The 20927-nt window shown below is 44.6% G+C and overlaps 1 protein-coding gene across 1 annotated transcript in view; it reads left to right on the top strand.

Moving 5' to 3' along the window:
- The window catches only part of LOC132872204 (ankyrin-1-like), a 265115-nt gene extending 245084 nt beyond the window's left edge, over positions 1-20031 (top strand). The window contains exons 32-40 of the mRNA XM_060906840.1: positions 7426-7522; positions 13509-13737; positions 16914-17042; positions 17214-17333; positions 17451-17535; positions 17672-17746; positions 18057-18188; positions 18720-18857; positions 19968-20031. Coding sequence (XP_060762823.1) covers positions 7426-7522; positions 13509-13737; positions 16914-17042; positions 17214-17333; positions 17451-17535; positions 17672-17746; positions 18057-18188; positions 18720-18857; positions 19968-19990 — 1028 coding nt within the window. The 3' untranslated portion in view covers positions 19991-20031. The remainder of the gene's footprint in view (positions 1-7425; positions 7523-13508; positions 13738-16913; positions 17043-17213; positions 17334-17450; positions 17536-17671; positions 17747-18056; positions 18189-18719; positions 18858-19967) is intronic.
- The last annotated feature ends 896 nt before the right edge of the window (positions 20032-20927 follow it).

Raw genomic sequence — 20927 nt, 5'->3', positions numbered from 1 at the left:
AAATAGTGGAGCAATATCAGAAAGGAGTTCAACAGTGTAAAATTGCAAAGAGTTTGAACATATCATCATCTACAGTGCATAATATCATCAAAAGATTCAGAGAATCTGGAAGAATCTCTGTGCGTAAGGGTCAAGGCCAGAAAACCATACTGGGTGCCTGTGATCTTCGGGCCCTTAGACGGCACTGCATCACATACAGGCATGCTTCTGTATTGGAAATCACAAAATGGGCTCAGGAATATTTCCAGAGAACATTATCTCTGGAAATGTGTTCATACACAATTCACCGTGCCATCCGCCGTTGCCAGCTAAAACTCTATAGTTCAAAGAAGAAGCCGTATCTAAACATGATCCAGAAGCGCAGACGTCTTCTCTGGGCCAAGGCTCATTTAAAATGGACTGTGGCAAAGTGGAAAACTGTTCTGTGGTTAGACGAATCAAAATCTGAAGTTCTTTATGGAAATCAGGGACGCCGTGTCATTCGGACTAAAGAGGAGAAGGACGACCCAAGTTGTTATCAGCGCTCAGTTCAGAAGCCTGCATCTCTGATGGTATGGGGTTGCATTAGTGCGTGTGGCATGGGCAGCTTACACATCTGGAAAGACACTATCAGTGCTGAAAGGTATATCCAGGTTCTAGAGCAACATATGCTCCCATCCAGACGACGTCTCTTTCAGGGAAGACCTTGCATTTTCCAACATGACAATGCCAAACCACATACTGCATCAATTACAGCATCATGGCTGCGTAGAAGAAGGGTCCGGGTACTGAACTGGCCAGCCTGCAGTCCAGATCTTTCACCCATAGAAAACATTTGGCGCATCATAAAACGGAAGATACGACAAAAAAGACCTAAGACAGTTGAGCAACTAGAATCCTACATTAGACAAGAATGGGTTAACATTCCTATCCCTAAACTTGAGCAACTTGTCTCCTCAGTCCCCAGACATTTACAGACTGTTGTAAAGAGAAAAGGGGATGTCTCACAGTGGTAAACATGGCCTTGTCCCAACTTTTTTGAGATGTGTTGTTGTCATGAAATTTAAAATCACCTAATTTTTCTCTTTAAATGATACATTTTCTCATTTCAAACAATTGATATGTCATCTATGTTCTATTCTGAATAAAATATGGCATTTTGAAACTTCCACATCATTGCATTGCATTTTTATTTACAATTTGTACTTTGTCCCAACTTTTTGGAATCGGGGTTGTAAAAATAAGCATAATTTTTTGGAAAAACAATAACATTTCTCAGTTTCAACATTTGATTTGTTGTCTTTGTACTATTTTCAATGAAATATAGGGTTTCCATGATTTGCAAATTGTCTTTTTATATATATATAATTTACATTTTACACAGGATCCCAAATTTATGGAATCAGGGTTGTAATACCTACATGTGCTAATGCTTTCAGTTGAGTAAAACATTACACATAACAGACATATGTGTTATTTACCAGCTGGGAGGTCCGTATCGTGACATACCGTGACCGAGGTCTTGAAAATACTGACCAAGGCCCTCTGGGCCGAGGTCAGTATTCAAGGCCGAGGTCATGGTATTTCACCATACGGACTGACCTTAAGCTGGTAAATAATATATTTATTTTTTTCTTTACCAAATTCTAACAGAAAACGAGAGCGCCCGAAGGGGAAAACCGAGTCGATGCGAGCCGCTATTTTGAATCCTCATTCACGGCTGTAATGCAAATGGCTTCCTCCTCGGTATACAAGTGCGCTTCCATGGCAGGAAAAAAACTACATTTTGCCGCCTATGTAGTCCCCTATTTATACAAAATTGAGTCATTCAGGATTCAGCCATGTTTTTGCTCGGCATTAGCAACAGTTACAGGTTTTTAGCTTTCTCCTGAAATGTTTTCTTTTATTTCTTCTTACTCAGGGTTGTAAAACTTGCTTTTGCTGTGAAGACTGTCGTTATCAATATCCATGATGTAAAATTAATGCTATTCTCCTGAGAAAAGCGAAAATAAATGTTGACAAAAATTGCTACTATGTTTGTTGTTGTTGTGAACGAGCAAGTCACCAGAGGTCCATAACTGGGGTCCATAACTGGTGTCCGTACTGTAGGATACAGACCTGCTCGCCAGCCAATCAGAGCGCAGGATTTGATGGAACCCAGACCACGAAAAAAAATAAATATAAATACGTATATACAAAAGTTTACATTTTATAAATATTGATCAAAATATTTTATCTTCATACAAATATTTTGATCAAATAGATACAGTGGTGCTTGAAAGTTTGTGAACCCTTTAGAATTTTCTATATTTCTGCATAAATATAACCTAAAACATCTTCAGATTTTCACACAATTCATAAAAGTAGATTAAGAGAACCCAGTTAAACAAATGAGACAAAAATATTATACTTGGTCATTTATTTATTGAGGAAAATGATCCAATATTACATATCTGTCAGTGGCAAAAGTATGTGAACCTCTAGGATTAGCAGTTAATTTAAAGATGAAATTGGAGTCAGGTATTTTCACTCAATGGGATGACAATGAGGTGTGAGTAGGCACCCTGTTTTATTTAACGAGCAGGGATCTATCAAAGTCTGATCTTCACAACACGTTTGTGGAAGTTTATCATGGCACAAACAAAGGAGATTTCTGAGGACCTCAGAAAAAGCATTGTTGATGCTCATCAGGCTGGAAAAGGTTACAAAACCATCTCTAAAGAGCTTGGACTCCACCAATCCACAGTCAGACAGATTGTGTACAAATGGAGGAAATTCAAGACCATTGTTACCCTCCCCAGGAGTGGTCCTACAACAAAGATCACTCCAAGAGCAAGGCGTGTAATAGTCGGTGAGGTCACAAAGGACACCAGGGTAACTTCTAAGCAACTGAAGGCCTCGCTCACATTGGCTAATGTTAATGAGTCCACCATCAGGAGAACACTGAACAACAATGGTGTGCATGGCAGGGTTGCAAGGAAAAAAATACTGCTCTCCAAAAAGAACATTGCTGCTCATCTGCAGTTTGCTAAAGATCATGTGGACAAGCCAGAAGGCTATTGGAAAAATGTTTTTTGGACAGATGAGACCAAAATAGAACTTTTTGGTTTAAATGAGAAAAGTGTTCTCTTTGGAGAAAGGAAAACACTACATTCCAGCATAAGAGCCTTATCCCATCCAAGGGCGCAGATAGCACGGGGGACAGGGGGGACATGTCCCCCCCAGATTTATAGTGACCCCCATCTGTCCCCCCCACCCACCGTCCCTACGTAAGGCGCCACACATAGGTAGAAAAAGTGAGGATTAATGTTCCGTTAGTTAGACTAATGGCCCTTTTCCACTACCCTTTTTCAGCTCACTTCAGCCCGCTTCAGCTCACTTCAGCCCGACAAGGCTCGCGTTTCGACTACCAAAGAACAGCACGACTCGGCTCGCTTCAGCCCTGCTTAGCCCCTAAAACTCGCACCGTTTTGGAGTGGGGCTGAAGCGAGCCAAAGCGAGCCGAGTGAGGCTGGGGGCGTGAGCAGACACTCCCCTGTGCACTGATTGGTGAGGAGGAGTGTCCTCACATGCCCACACACGCCCCGCGAGCACGCTGGGATCTGTAAACACCGTAAACCCGGAAGAAGAATAATTACGAATTACGAGAATTTCTGAAGCCTTATGCACCTCGCCTCATCTATATGCTCTTGCCAGTATCTGTTGGCGTTGTCGGTGACAACAAGCCACAGCACCAAGACCAGCAACACTAACGACTCCATGTCCTCCATGTTTATTGTTTACTATTCGGGTCGTGAGACTACCGCTTAAAAGATCACTGATGTCACTGTTTGCGCTGCTTAACGACATCACGTGACGTCCACCCACTTTCGCTAACTCCACCCAATGTGTCCACCCACTTCCAGCCAGCACGGTTCAGCGCGGTTGTAGTCGAAATGCAACTTCAATAGCCCCGCTCAGCTCGACTCAGCCCGACTCAGCCGCATTTGTAGTGGAAAGGCGGCATAACTTACACTGCAGCACAAAGTTGAAATGGCAGCAGCAGCAGCCTTGTCAGTGATCAATCCACATTTTCCCCTTCTTGAATCGGTGTAGGCTGGAGCAGATCCTTGCAGAGTTGGGAAAGCAAGGTGTTCATTTTCCACGTAATTCTCGGTTAATAACACTGCACAGCTCATCCATTTGATAGCAGCGGTGTTTCTGCTGCAGTCCATTCAGTTGTACTCGTAAGTTGGAAGTTTGAAGTTGGAAAAGCATTGAAATCCAGCATCTCCCAGCATAAACGTTGTGGTTTTCATTTCATTTCATTAACTGGCCATATTTTTCGAGTTCTATGATGTCCCAGTTTTTAAACTGGGAAGCGCTCAGTTCTGAGGTTATGTTGCTTGGAGCTCCAAGTTCCGACTTCCAATGTAAATGTAACGCACCATCTCGACCCCAGGGTCCTAAGGGGAGCTGGGGACTTTGCCTGTCGCGGTAACCATAGTGATCATAAACAACTGTCTAATGACCGAGCTGGTGATCTTTCTGCCACATTAAGCCAGAGAAGAGGGAAAAAAAATCACAGCATTTGTTTCAAGAACCAAAAGATGTAAATATCCTATGCCTGTTGCCTTTCCAAGATGTGACAAATACTTGTTTTGTAATGTTGAGTAGCTAGTCTGATAATAATAAGAAGGAATTTGGACTTACCTGAAGTGGGCTAAATGTAAAATAACAGCATTCTAGGCTGTAGGTGAATATTTTTTAATGTTGTTATTTTTATGTATAATGTTATTTTAGTAAGCAGCAACTGTTAACTGAAATTATGAGATTCAAGATGTTAACATGTCCTCCTGGCCTGCAGGCAATCCCTGGTGGGGTCAACAATGAAAAAACAAAAAACAATTACAGCGTTTTTTCAAAAACCGAGCAATGTTGACCAGGTAGGCCTTTGTCTACCAATGTTCATTCAGTTAGAAAACTCACAATCCGAATGTATATTGAAGCTTCAGTACACACACACACACTATCTATCTATCTATCTATCTATCTATCTATCTATCTATCTATCTATCTATCTATATCTATATATATATATATATATATATATATATATGCATTTACACAAAATGGAATCATTTGCTGACAGCTCAGTCCCCCCCAGTTCAAAAATCCTATCTGCGCCCCTGATCCCATCTATGAAATATGGTGGTGGTAGTATCATGGTTTGGGCCTGTTTTGCTGTATCTGGGCCAGGATGGCTTGCCATCATTGATGGAACAATGAATTCTGAATTATACCAGCAAATTCTAAAGGAAAATGTGAGGACATCTGTCCATGAACTGAATCTCAAGAGGAGGTGGGTTATGCAGCAAGACAACGACCCTAAGCACAGAAGTCATTCTACCAAAGAATGGTTAAAGAAGAATAAAGTTAATGTTATGGAATGGCCAAGTCAAAGTCCTGACCTTAATCCAATCGAAATTTTTTTGTGGAAGGACCTGAAGCGAGCTTGCCACCAGGTTCAGCTTGCCACCAGGTGATGGGGGAGGAGGGATGAGGATCAGCACCTCCAAGTCTGTGGCCATGGTGCTCAGCCAGAAACAGGTGGAGTGCCTACTCCGGGTCAGGGGGGAGTTGCTACCTAAAGTGGAAGAGTTTAAGTATCTCAGGGTTTTGTTCACGAGTGAGGGTAAGGGGGAGCAGGAGTTGGACAGATGGATCGGGGCAGCATCAGCAGTGATATAGATGCTAAACCGGTCTGTTGTGGTGAAGAGGGAGCTGATCCAAAAGGCAAGGCTCTCATTTTACTGGTCCATCTACTTTCTCAGTCTCACCTATGGTCATGAGCTATGGGTAGTGACCGAAAGAATGAGATCGCAGATACAAGCAGTAGAAATGAGTTTTCTCTGCAGGGTGGCTGGGCTTTCCCTTAGAGACAGGGTGAGAAGCTTGGTCATTTGGGAGAGACTCCGAGTAGAACTGCTGCTCCTCCACATCGAAAGGAGTCAGTTGAGGTGGTTCGGGCACCTTGTTTGGATGCCCCCTGGATGCCTCCCAAGGGAGGTTTTCTGGGCATGCCCCACCAGGAGGAGACCCCGGGGCAGACCCAGGACACGCTGGAGAGATTACATCTCTCGTCTGTCCTGGGAACGCCTCGGTATTCCCCCGGAAGAGCTGGTGGAGGTGGCCGGGGAGAGGGAAGTCTGAGCTGCTCTGCTTAGGCTGCTACCCCCACGACCCGGATCCGGATAGGCGGTAAAAGATGGATGGATGGATGATCAAACCAAAGCTATGTGATTATTATGCACACACTTGAAACAACCTTAGGTTTAAATAGGACTTTTCACATAAACTAATCAAATTAAGACTAATGTTGCCCAAATGCCAGCCTTACTTGGGACCACTTGGATGGACCTGAAGTGAGCAGTTCATGTGAGGAAACCCACCAACATCCCAGAGTTGAAGCTGTTCTGTACGGAGGAATGGGCTAAAATTCCTCCAAGCCAGTGTGCAGGACTGATCAACAGTTACCGGAAACATTTAGTTGCAGTTATTGCTGCACAAGGGGGTCATACCAGATACTGAAAGCAAAGGTTCACATACTTTTGCCACTCACAGATATTGGATTATTTTCCTCAATAAATAAATGACCAAGTATAATATTTTTGTCTCATCTGTTTAACTGGGTTTTCTTTATCTACTTTTAGGACTTGTGTGAAACTCTGATGATGTTTTAGGTCATATTTATGCAGAAATATAGAAAATTCTAAAGGGTTCACAAACTTTCAAGCACCACTGTAGGAACCATTATAGCAGAATGTACATTATAAAGTATAAATCTGCTTGACGTTGCAGAGAAAAAACAAGGTCATGCTATGTTAGTTACCTCGCTTGATCCACAGGAATAACTCCATGTAAACTATGACTATACAGTATAATGACTGTTATTCAAAACAGCAAGAAAGACTGAGAAGCATTTAAACAGTATTATTCAGTCAGAGTAACAGTTCTCACTTACTATCAGTATCCACTTTATCCTGGTCAGGGTTACAGTGGATTTGGAGTGTATCCTGGGAACACTGGTTGTGAGAAAGGAAGGCAACAATTGTGTGTCACATATTTAAACTTTCATGGAACTGTCATTTTTTCAATACAAATATGGCTTAGCTGTGAAGGAAACGTGATTCTTCAAATCTGGCCTGAAATTGATTAGAGGTGTCTTTATGCTGCCTTTTGATTATCTCTTAAGCATTCAGTGCATCTCAGAGCAAAAGGCAGGGTGGTGATGTTATTCTGAAAGGTTCATAATGACTGCATGATGAATATAATGGTATAGCTTAAATGGTTTATTAGTGCATGCCTTGCCAGTACAGCACAATAACATCACATTAGGCATTATTTTTGAGATGCCCTGTTCAAACTTCGTACATAAGTTAACATCAGCTGTTCTGCATTCCTTAGGTGGCACTGACCCAGCACAATGGGAGGATATCACTGGCACAACCAAGCTTATATATGCTAATGACTGTGCCAATTTCACCACCAATGTGTCTGCACGGTAAGATAACAATGTGCATGAAATAAGGGCCTTGCTCTTTCGCATGTTCTTGGAAAATGTCTTTACATAGTCAGATAGACAGGAGTAAGTGGGAATAACAAGACCAGGATATTACTATAAACATGAGACAGTGGTATAAACAGAACCACACATAAGGCTTAGCATTATGAGTTGGTTTGTTAGTGTTCATCAGTGTTATCATCTCATCTCATTATCTCTAGCCGCTTTATCCTGTTCTACAGGGTCGCAGGCAAGCTGGAGCCTATCCCAGCTGACTACGGGCGAAAGGCGGGGTACACCCTGGACAAGTCGCCAGGTCATCACAGGGCTGACACATAGACAACCATTCACACCTACAGTCAATTTAGAGTCACCAGTTAACCTAACCTGCATGTCTTTGGACTGTGGGGGAAACCGGAGCACCCGGAGGAAACAGGGAGAACATGCAAACTCTGCACAGAAAGGCCCTCGCCAGCCACGGGGCTCGAACCCGGACCTTCTTGCTGTGAGGCGACAGCGCTAACCACTACACCACCGTGCCGCCCCAGTGTTATCATGTCACACAAAAAAGAATAAAGGTGGGATGCTGATATTAGATGTTACTAACCAAACCACTCTACCAACATTCCAGTGCCTCCCAGTAGTGGCGATCAGTTTGCAGCTTTTTTTCTTTCTTTCTGATGGCTCTCACTTAAACTGTATTTAGCCAAAGCCTCAAACTCACACTGTATCTGAACCACTCATCTACCACCAGTGACAGATCTGACTGGTGACCAACAATGCACTGTAAGTAGACAAGTGTTCTTGACACATTTGGCCTAGGGAAGAAACTTACAACTGCTCCCTGCAGGTTTGGAAATAACTGTGGGGATCCTATCAGAGTTTTTTTTTTCAGTCTCTCTACCAGGCCACTGGACTCAGGATGGTGGCTCGACATGAGACTAACATTCACAATGGGATGCTCATTAACTGCCCTCTACATGTGTGAGGTAAACTGCATACTTTAATTAGAGATAGTATCCTCAGGAAGGGTGGCACGGTGGTGTAGTGGTTAGCGCTGTCGCCTCACAGCAAGAAGGTCCGGGTTCGAGCCCTGTGGCTGGCGAGGGCCTTTCTGTGCGGAGTTTGCATGTTCTCCCCATGTCTGCGTGGGTTTCCTCCGGGTACTCCGGTTTCCTCCACAATCCAAAGACATGCAGGTTAGGTTAACTGGTGACTCTAAATTGACTGTAGGTGTGAATGTGAGTGTGAATGGTTGTCTGTGTCTATGTGTCAGCCCTGCAATGACCTGGCGACTTGTCCAGGGTGTACCCCGCCTTTCACCCGTAGTCAGCTGGGATAGGCTCCAGCTTGCCTGCGACCCTGTAGAACAGGATAAAGCGGCTAGAGATAATGAGATGAGATGAGATCCTCAGGAAGCTTTTGCAGTCTGGTATGCAATGGGAAGGTCTAGGAAAAGAACAAGCTTCCATTTCTTAGAGAACCAAATGACCATCACTAGTAATGTACATTACCATCATAAAGTGGGAGGTTTGTGACAAAGTCCACCAAAGGTTGCAATCAAGGCCATTAGGATATGGGCAGTAGTGCCATCATCCCAATTGGCAGCTAACAGGTCATGTCTGATGAACACAGAGGGTTCTGAAGCGTATATAGTTCTAACATGTTGTCACATACAACTCGTGTTCCAGCAATCTGGTCGACACAGTCATCAAGTCACTTACATGCTCCACCAAATTGGGAAAGTCCACTATGATATTGTCCTTATAAATAATGACATACCTAAAGGACATGCAGACTGCAAGAATGGAACATTGACAGGACACCTATGGAACGTTTCTTCCTGGAGACCTCCACTAGATCTGTGGACTACAAAGGGACTTCACCAGCAAGACTCTTGAGACTCTATTGTAGCATTAGCAGAATTACCCTTCAAATGCAAACAGATAGATACTTGGAAAAATAATAATTTTTTAATCATTGGATTCACTTACCAATACCACTGGTTTAGCCAAACAGAGCTTTAGTAGTGCTTTGCAATGTTTCTGTTTATGGCCTGAGCTTCTGCAGTACAAGCATAACCCAACATTGAGCTGTCTCTATCACTTTTTTTAAAGTGAGGTAAGTCCTATGAAACTTCATGCATTCCTGGGTACCAGCTGGAGACATTTGAAGTATCTGCGGATGGGAGATGATGGCTTTTTCATTCTATCTGCTAATGGTAGCTTATACCATTATTGATAATACTAATGCCCTTATTGATACACTGAAAATGAGGAGGCAGGTATTGTGAACATAACCAAAGGCAAGGATGTGTAAAATGATGATAGTTAACAAGACTAGACAATATCTAACAAGATATTCAAACCAGAGAAACCAAGATGTAATATGAAGTTACATGAGCAGAGTGGGTGTCATTGGTAATGCAGTGACTTCTGGATACTCGTCTCGTCTCGTCTTCTTCCGCTTATCCAGGACCGGGTCGCGGAGGCAGCAGTCTAAGCATGGAAGCCCAAACTTCCCTTTCCCCAGACACCTCGGCCAGCTCCTCGGGAAGAACACCGAGGCGTTCCCAGGCCAGCCGAGAGACATAGTCCCTCCAGCGTGTCCTGGGTCTTCCCCGGGGCCTCCTCCCGGGGGGACATGCCTGGAACACCTCCCCAGGGAGGCGTCCAGGAGGCATCCGAAAAAGATGCCCGAGCCACCTCAGCTGGTTCCTCTCGATGTGGAGGAGCAGCGGCTCTACTCCGAGCTCCTCCCGAGTGACTGTGCTTCTCACCCTATCTCTAAGGGAGCGCCCAGCCACCCTGCGAAGGAAACTCATTTCAGCCGCTTGTATCCGCGATCTTGTTCTTTCTGTCATTACCCAAAGCTCATGACCATAGGTGAGAGTCGGAACGTAGATCGACCGGTAAATTGAGAGCTTCGCCTTTTGGCTCAGCTCCTTCTTCACCACGACGGACCGGTAAAGCGACCGCATCACTGCGGAGGCTGCACCGATCCGCCTGTCGATCTCACGCTCCATCCTTCCCTCACTCGTGAACAAGATCCCGAGATACTTAAACTCCTCCACTTGAGGCAGGACTTCTCCACCAACCTGGAGAGGGCAAGCCACCCTTTTCCGGTCGAGAACCATGGCCTCGGACTTGGAGGTGCTGATTCTCATCCCAGCCGCTTCACACTCGACTGCAAACCGCCCCAGTGCATGCTGAAGGTCCTGGTTTGAAGAAGCCAACAGGACAACATCATCCGCAAAAAGCAGAGATGAAATCCTGTGGTTCCCAAACAGGATTCCTTCCGGCCCCTGGCTGCGCCTAGAAATTCTGTCCATAAAAATTATGAACAGAACCGGTGACAAAGGGCAGCCCTGATGGAGTCCAACATGCACTGGGAACAGGTCTGACTTACTGCCGGCAATGCGAACCAGACTCCTGCTCCGTTCGTACAGGGACCGGACAGCCCTTAGCAAAGAGCCCCGAACCCCATACTCCCGAAGCACCCCCCACAGAATACCACGGGGGACACGGTCGAATGCCTTCTCCAGATCCACAAAGCACATGTGGACTGGTTGGGCAAACTCCCATGAACCCTCGAGCACCCTATGAAGGGTATAGAGCTGGTCCAGTGTTCCGCGACCAGGACGAAAACCGCATTGTTCCTCCTGGATCCGAGGTTCGACTATCGGTCGAATTCTCCTCTCCAGTACCCTGGAGTAAACTTTCCCTGGGAGGCTGAGAAGTGTGATTCCCCTATAATTGGAGCACACTCTCCGGTCCCCTTTCTTAAAAAGAGGGACCACCACCCCAGTCTGCCACTCCAGAGGCACTGTCCCCGACCGCCACGCGATGTTGCAGAGGCGTGTCAACCAAGACAGCCCCACAACATCCAGAGACTTGAGATACTCAGGGCGGATCTCATCCACCCCCGGTGCCTTGCCACCGAGGAGCTTGCAAACCACCTCAGTGACTTCGGCTTGGGTAATGGACGAGTCCACCTCTGAGTCATCAGCCTCAGTCTCCTCAGTGGAAGACATGACGGTGGGATTGAGGAGATCCTCAAAGTATTCCTTCCACCGCCCGACAATGTCCCCAGTCGAGGTCAACAGCTCCCCACCCGCACTGTAAACAGTGTTGGCAGAGTACTGCTTCCCCCTCCTGAGGCGCCGGACGGTTTGCCAGAATTTCTTCGAGGCCGACCGATAGTCCTTCTCCATGGCCTCCCCGAACTCCTCCCAGTTCCGAGTTTTTGCCTCCGCAACTGCCCGAGCTGCAGCACGCCTGGCCTGCCGATACCCGTCGGCTGCCTCAGGAGTCCCGGAGGTCAACATGGCCCGATAGGACTCCTTCTTCAGCTTGACGGCATCCCTTACTTCCGGTGTCCACCACCGGGTTCGGGGATTGCCGCCACGACAGGCACCGGAGACCTTGCGGCCACAGCTCCGAACAGCTGCGTCCACAATGGAGGTAGAGAACATGGTCCACTCAGACTCAATGTCCCCCGCCTCCCTCGGAAGCTGGGAAAAGCTCTCCCGGAGGTGGGAGTTAAAGACCTCCCCAACAGAGTGCTCGGCCAGACGTTCCCAGCAGACCCTCACCATACGTTTGGGCCTGCCAGGTCTGTCCAGCTTCCTCCTCCGCCAGCGGATCCAACTCACCACCAGGTGGTGATCAGTTGACAACTCAGCCCCTCTCTTCACCCGAGTGTCCAAGACATAGGGTCGGAGATCAGATGACACGACTACAAAGTCGATCATCGACCTCCGACCTAAGGTGTCCTGGTGCCACGTGCACTTATGGACACCCCTATGCTCGAACATGGTGTTCGTTATGGACAAACTGTGACTAGCACAGAAGTCCAATAACAAAACACCACTCGGGTTCAGATCGGGGAGGCCGTTCCTCCCAACCACGCCCCTCCAGGTGTCACTGTCATCGCCCACGTGAGCATTGAAGTCCCCCAGTAGCACAATGGAGTCCCCAGTCTGAGCACCCCTCAGTACCTCTCCCAGGGACTCCAAGAAGGCCGGATACTCTATACTGCTATTTGGCCCGTAGGCACAAACAACAGCAAGAGCCCTCTCCCCAATCCGAAGGCGCAGAGAGGCGACCCTCTCGTTCACTGGGGTAAACTCCAACACATGGCGGCTGAGCTGGGGAGCTATAAGGAAGCCCACACCAGCCCGCCGCCGCTCACCATGGGCGACTCCAGAGAAGTGGAAAGTCCAGCCCCTCTCGAGGAGCTGGGTTCCAGAGCCCAAGCTGTGCGTGGAGGTGAGCCCGACTATCTCTAGCCGGTACCTCTCAACCTCCCGCACAAGCTCAGGCTCCTTCCCCCCCAGCGAAGTGACATTCCATGTCCCAACAGCCAGCCGCTGTGTCCGGGGGTCAGGTCGTCGAGGCCCCTGCCTTCGACTGCCACCCAATCCACACTGCACCAAACCCCTACTGCTACCTCTGTGGGTGGTGAACCCACAGGAGGTCGGGCCCACGTCGCCTCTTCGGGCTGAGCCCGGCCGGGCCCCATGGGCAAAGGCCCGACCACCAAGCGCTCGCATACGAGCCCCAACCCCGGGCCTGGCTCCAGGGTGGGGCCCCGGCTGCGTCCTACCGGGCGACGTCACGGTCCTGGATTTTTTCTCCATAGGGGTTTTTTGGTGAACTGCTCTTGGTCTGGCCTGTCACCTAGGACCTGTCTGCCTTGGGAAACCCTAACAGGGGCATAATGCCCCCGACAACATAGCTCCTAGGATCATTCAAGCACACAAACCCCTCCACCACAATAAGGTGGCAGTTCTAGGAGGGGCTTCTGGATACATTAAAGTAATTCATAGAAAGGCAAGACAGAACAAGCCCAGACATAATCAAGTAATAATTGGAAATGCAAGAACATTTATCCAGTTTCTGGGAGACAGAGTGTGGGATGTATTTTTCACAGAAATTATCCATCCAACAGCTTCTTTTGCTCTTTGTGTTTTCTTTTCATGCAGTTTTTGGCTAGCAGACTGTCCCCGGACTGCAGAAGCAGTTTCCTTTGCGAACTTGCTGTACCGCGAGCTGTCAGCAGTGCCATACATGGCTAAATTTGTGGTGTTTGCAAAGATGAATGAGGCGCGAGAAGGTCGATTGCGCTGTTACTGCATGACTGATGACAAGATGGACAAGACCCTCGAGCAGCATGAGAACTTCACTGAAGTTGCCCGCAGCAGAGACATAGAGGTTAGAAGTTTTGCAATATGTTAATTAAAGAACTAGAAATGAAATGCAGATTTATATTAATACAGCTATAGCTCATTCAGGAGCAGTTGAGAAACTCATAAGCAAACACTAAAGAAATCACTAACATGACTGTAGAGTTGTTACCTAAGAACAGCAGCTGTAATCATAAAGACTGTCCTGTGCTTATTCTCAGCCTTAAAAGAGATATGCAGAACCTTTATTTTTAAATAAGTTTCTGAGTGGATAGTATCTCCATCCTTGACTCTTGTATGCTGCATAAATGGGAATAAAAAATATATATTTTTGAGAGTTAAAATTGACCACAAAGTTGGCATTCGAGCTGCCCGGCTGAGCCAGCCAGCCCTGAGTGCATGACATCACAGCAGTAATTGGTTTTAAGGCCGATGCCATTGACAGCTATAGACCAAAGTCATATAAATAAAAATTTATGGTGAAAGTAAGAAATACCGTTACTGACTTGCTCAACTAAGACTGATTTGACTTCACTGATTGTGGGTTGATTCTCATTAAAACAGGATAGGTGTTATAACTTATGCAACATACATGTACATGCATGCATTTTCACTGATAAAACATAAAAGGCTAATTAGATAATCAGATGAACTGAGACAATCACATTCTGAAGCAAATTAAATAATCTTATACCAGTAACTTAAACACACAATACAAGTTACATGTATTAATCTAAATGCAGGTAAACAACAAGTGTTGTTGTTGTTTTTCTTGTTTTGTATCCAAATGAGAGTCGCAGCTTACTCGTCTGTGTTCTCATTTCTTGAAGGCCAATCTTGTGGCCGATTGTTTTGAAACAATCTGACTTTCAGTTGTTCATTCACTTCTCCGTTCATTCACTTCTTCCACGTAAGGGTGAGATATTGCTGCTGAGGTAAGCATATCCAGCAGAGAAATCAGATGGCTGGGCCACTCATTCTCCATTTTCTCCATACTGAGTACTCTGCCATTACTGCTCGGCTCAGGCAATTACTAAAACCCGGGACGGGACGTCACTGGTTTTAGCAACAACCGCAGGGAGGTCACTGCCCGAGCATATGTCCCATTCCATCCTGGGTTTTAGCAACAACCCTCAGCTCACACTCCGGTAGAACTGGTGCAACTCAACTTACTTTCCTTTTCTTGTAGTTTTCTTTTCCTTTAATTGTTGGTACTACACCCTCTTTCAATATGGGCTTATAGCCAACGCTCCTCAACAGATCAGAGGTCTTGTATGAGTCTTCAGTAAAATGTGCAGAGCAGAGGAGAGACCACTTAGTAGGCGCCCAGTGTGCCCATGAACTTCTTGCAAAACACATCCAAATCTTTGCAGTTTGAACATTCTTGGGCCATGAATGCAACGTAAATCCACTTTCTGTCATGTTGCTGCACCCACCAGCAACACATCTACGTGGTATGGCGATAAATTAGCTCAAAATGGAGGATTGGAGTTGCAGTTAGCTCTGTGTTTTAGTATAGCAGAAATGGTGATGAGACCATTCAGACAGACTTCCTGCTGTGACATCACGGATGTCAAGGTCATTCACTCAGGCCCTGTCCACACGGCAACGGATTCAGGTGACTCCGATACAATTGCTTATCGTTTAGGCCTGGCGTCCACACGGCACCGGCATTTTGGGTGCCCAAAACGCAATCTTTTTGAGAGCGGGTTCCAGAGTGGAAAGATCTGGCAACGTTGCCATTGTGAAGTCGTCTGGATAAGTAGAACGGATTTGTTTATGATGACGTCACAACCACATGACTGTGAGTGCTTCACGCCGGGTAGAAGTGTAACGAACTCGATGCGAGTTGTCAACAAATCCTATAACTTGGTTCATGAAACGCGCTTACAAAATATTTTCACTGTGAATATTTATTGTGTAATGGTGCAAAGTGAGAGAGAGAGAGAGAGAGAGAGAGAGAGAGACTCTGCCCTTAGGGCAGAGTCAATCCCTCCAGCAAAAATAGGGAAAAAAGGAGCGATCTCACCTCTTCAGATGTTGGTTTTAGTCCTACAATACATTCCTCAAAAAGGGCGTAGAAGAGCAAATTAATCCATCAACGTGTAGCATTCAATTTATTCCGGACCATTAAAGACGCCGCCTTCCGCGTAGAATCATACGTCATCCTCGCCGCCATATTGGATAGGTCAAAGCGGAGAATAAAGATTCATGTGCTGCGTTTAACTGTACCAACAGGTTTACCGTCCAAACGAGATCACATGGGATTACCTTTCACAGGTGAGAAACAGCAAATTAATCCATCAACGTGTAGCATTCAATTTATTCCGGACCATTAAAGACGCCGCCTTCCGCGCAGAATCATACGTCATCCTCGCCGCCATATTGGATAGGTCAAAGCGGAGAATAAAGATTAGCTGCGTTTAACTGTACCAACAGGTTTGCCGTCCAAACGAGATCACATGGGATTACCTTTCACAGGTGAGACTGGAAAAATACTTTTCATTGTATTTGGTCATTATAATGTAATTTTACGAACAGATTTTCCTGACTTTGTGGCTAATATGAAGTCTCGCGCATAATAGTTTATGCGCATGCGTCCTTACTTCTTCTATTGTTCTGGTGTCTCCGAAGGGACCGTCTTACAGCGCCCCTAGAGGTGTGGCAAGTGTATTGCATCGTTTTCAGCAATCGTTGCGTTGCCATATGGACCTGATATTTTACTGATCGTTGCCCATTTGGACGCGATATATTTTTAAATAACATCTCGTTGCCATTGTCGTGTGGATGTAGCCTCAGACCACTACCTATATGAATCACTTTAATCATAAAAATTACTATATTAGATTTATTGTTAATGCTTAAAACTATTCCTATGCCATTCTTGAGGTCTCAAGGCATTTATAAACAAAAAGTGAGGTTATGGTTCTGCGTATATCCTTTAAGGACTTAAGGAAGTATGTAAAGCATTCATAGTGAGAACGACTTGCCATCTACTTTAGTAGGAACACCTGTACTCCTGCTCATTCTTGCAATTTTCCAACCAGCTCTTATATTGCTGTCACATGAATGGCTAATTGGATAATTATATGAATGAGCAGTGATACAAATGTTCCCACTAAAGTGGCCAGTGAAAATAATTGGGACCTGTGTCACTTAAAACATTATTTTGTGCTATTCTGTAACACTGTGCATTACTCACAGGTAATGGAGGGCATGCCATTACACTTGGAATGCTCAGGTAACTTGATCCCCATAAGGAAGGCTACTCAACAGCCCCGATGCTTCAGCTTCCAAGCCTTCAGAGACAATAGACTTCCTGTCTCTGTGAAGGTACCCTTTTTGTTTAAATGCATCTACACAATTACCCACTGGCCTCTAATTCATTTATTGTTTATTCAAATTTTTCATATTTACTTGTACGGGCACTTACGTTGTAAATGAAATCAAGATCTCCTCAGCCTTTGTTTCTTCATTCACTGAATCCATTTTTTTCTCTTTCAGGTAAGAGACAGTAGTAAAGACCCCTCTGGCTTCTTGTCTTTCCTACGCAAGTCTACCAAGTATGAGGACAGTCAGCAAGTACTCTGCAACCTCAATATTACCATGCCACCATGCATAAAGGTCATTAAAAACATCCAACTTACAGTTTTAGATGCATTTATATTTCCCATTTTCTAGTGACATACACAAATGTCTGACCACTCAGTATAAATAGTACATATTATGTGCCAATATCAGATTGGAGGGGGTGAGGACCGAAGGAGGACACTCACCCCTTTGGCCCTTAGAGAGAGATACAGTGCTCTCAATGAACCGACTGTAGGTAAGAACATGTAGTTCTCATACATGTCTCCCATCCATACTCCATACTACCCTTGCTTGATTATGTTTTCAAAAAGATTTGAGATCTAGCATTAGACTCCAGGAGGTTTGAGCCAATGATGGTCTGATTTCTGCAGCATCAATGAGCGCCATGGAAAGAACAGAGATAAAGATGGCTTTAACAGCTGAACAGCTGGGACTGAGCTGGGCTGGTGAGTGAGTGAGTGAGTGAGTGTGTTTCATTTGTGAGGGTCTTTTTATGCTGATTAAGATATTAAGACATACCTGGAGGCTCATTGTTTCTTTCAACATTGATCACAAAATTGAGAAAATGTTTTGACCAAAACTTTTCCGTTTAAGATAATTTAAAGATAAAATAATAGTATGTTCTAATGCTTTAGAAAGACTGAAGCTGTTTGTGAGACAGGGTCAATAATAACACTTACTAATTAGTATGACACAAATCATTAATTGATGTGTGCAAGTTCATAACTGTTTTTAAATGACTCTAATCCAATGTAGAGCTAGCCCGAGAACTCCAATTCAATGTGGATGAAATTAATAGGATTCGCGTGGAGAACCCCAATTCACTCCTGGAACAAAGTTCAACACTGCTGAATTTGTGGATTAGCCGTGAAGGCAAAAGGGCCAAAAGTAAGTGCTCCATCATCTGTGAATAGTAGGCTTATATCCTGAAGTCCTTTAGTAACCCAGGTAATTTGGAAATGATTGCTAATATTACTGTCATCTGACTTGCTTCAGTTGTACTAATGGTGAAAATTCCCTGAAATTTAGTTTAAAATTGACGTCATGATGTAATTTCTCAGATATATATCTAGAAGACAAAGAAAAATCTTTTGAGGGTATCAGAGCACAAAGTCAGAATGAATGAATTTCCGAATTTCTCATCATTCATTAGGACTGATGAATCTCCTATAATGAGTGGTAAAATGTCTTACTGCTGAAATGGCTTCTGGCATATTTGCCAATTGCATTGCAATTCCAACGATACACCATAACAATGAGATTAATTAGTCATTTTATCCCTTATTAGTGTAAAAGGTCATGTGATAATGGAAAAAGATGTTTGACAACATTGTTGTTGTTGTTGTTGTTTTTACTATGGATGTGAATTATGGAAAAGATCTGCAGTTCTTTCTGTCCTGGTACTCTGTCCTGCTACAGTGGAGAGCCTGTTCATGGCACTAAAGAGCATTGACCGAATGGACATTGTGAACATGCTGGAAGGTCAACAGGGTAACCAGGAACAAGAAAGGCGCCGACACAATGACCGAGACCACCTCTCTCTTGGCATATCAAATGGTAAGAAATTCTTCAGTGCCTTGACCCATCATAATTTCCTGCCCCATGTGAGTCCTTTTACCCCAAAATCAGGCTTCTCCTCACCTCCAGCTAACAGCTACAGCCATTCCCTGTGTTCTAACTGCTTGTTCTTGATAATATAGCTGAGAACATTATGCCATCAATTCTGTTGTCACCAGGATCAGGGCTAAGGACATCCCTACACACCTTACATCTTTCTTAACCTGTCTGATGCTAATCAAACTAAATGGTCATTATTGTGTATAGCTATATATGTTGTCTCAAATAAGTAAACACATAATAACTACATTTCACCCCAATGAATTAGAGTATAAAAGGAGCTTTGAGTCATAGAAGACTGTCCCATGAATTAGTAAATAGTTGCTATGTCCACTCTTTCTAGTAAACAGAAATGACCATATAAATCATGAACAGCAGCTATGCATATTGTTTTCTTCACTGTCTCTTGAGGTGCATTCAGAGTTGCATAAATCTGACTGTTATGATTTGGCGTGCCTCATGTTTGTTTGGTCGTTATTATGGCATGATCATGATGGAAGGAAGTAGACAACCAAGTTCTCAGATCTGGGATGAGTTGAGGTGTTGGAACAAGTGATTTAAGGTCACATGTTAGAGATTCCAATTAGGCTTTAATGCTTCTCATGCTAATACAACATATCAAGTATGGTGGAAAGAAAACAAAAGAGATATTGCATAAATATTAGACTGTCACGTTGCATTGTACCTTGGAAACACCAATGAATAGCTTTTGAGTGCATGTAGGTCTCATATATTGTCTTTGTTTTGTAACAGTAGTAGCTCTTTATTAAAACTCTTAGCTACTTCTGTTTTTTTTTCCCTCTGCAATAAGCTACCCTTGTAAGAGAAATGACAAAGCAAGCCATTTGGCTCCAAAAATCTCAGTTTATATGAGTACAGTATTGCAATAGCATGTAAATAACTTGTGCTGGACAAAAATCACACACTGAATGACAAGCGTTTGTTTTTGAAAAATTAAAAACATACAGTCTATCACACTAGGTAAAAGCATACCACGAGTCCAAACAATGTGTCATCCCTCTTCCCTTTGACCCTTCTCTTTCTGATCAGTGGACATATCATCTGCAGCCTAGACTCTTCCTCCTCTACCTCCTCCTCCTCTGCAACTCTCTGACCTTTGACCTCATACAGACATCATGTTGACCTCTGGCCCTCACCTTTTTATCCTTAGACCTGCATTTTTGCATATTCCTTTTTTACAAAAACATGCCACCAATCTTACTGCTTTTTTTTTTCTGTGATCAAAATTCCCTTCTCATTAGCTGTACAGTCAGTGTCCCCTGCAGGAGGGAGGTGTTTCTGACCCTGTCACTTTGTCTCTGTCTCCTGTTCCCTCTCTCTGTCGTCTTCTGCTGTCCTCCCTCTTTCTATTTTCCTGTTCTGTTACTTTTCACCTACACATTCCCTGCTTTCCTCTCTTCTTTCTCTGATGCTTGTATGCATGCACTTGAGACGCATTGCGGTTTTGACTTCATCACTGCTTGTGCATGTAGAGGTTGAATGCAGCTCTATAGAGATTTTGTATTATTTTTGAAGGGCTTTGCCTGGGGACTTAATGACACATTTAGCAAACTCATACTCCAAAATGATTGACTGAGACTCATAAGGGTTATGTAAACACCATATGTAGACCTGCAGGCTGGTGACAAATTAAAGGAAAAACCTGAATAAGTGAATGCAAAAACATCATGAATGCAGATGCTTCGAGACAGATGTATGTTATGATACAATGTAATCCCATGCTTTGTGGCATGCTCTAAAAGCCCAGTTGACCTTGAATTTGGATCAACATGACAAGAGATGATGAAAGAGTGTTTCTTTTCGTTAATGCGGTTTCAGTCACAAAGATGTTCAGCTGGGGGCGGCACGGTGGTGTAGTGGTTAGCGCTGTCGCCTCACAGCAAGAAGGTCCGGGTTCGAGCCCCGTGGCCGGTGAGGGCCTTTCTGTGCGGAGTTTGCATGTTCTCCCCGTGTCCGTGTGGGTTTCCTCTGGGTGCTCCGGTTTCCTCC

The sequence above is a fragment of the Neoarius graeffei genome, chromosome 24 (assembly GCF_027579695.1).
Source record: "Neoarius graeffei isolate fNeoGra1 chromosome 24, fNeoGra1.pri, whole genome shotgun sequence".
NCBI lineage: Eukaryota > Metazoa > Chordata > Actinopteri > Siluriformes > Ariidae > Neoarius > Neoarius graeffei.
This window is presented reverse-complemented; position numbering and strand designations above follow the sequence as displayed.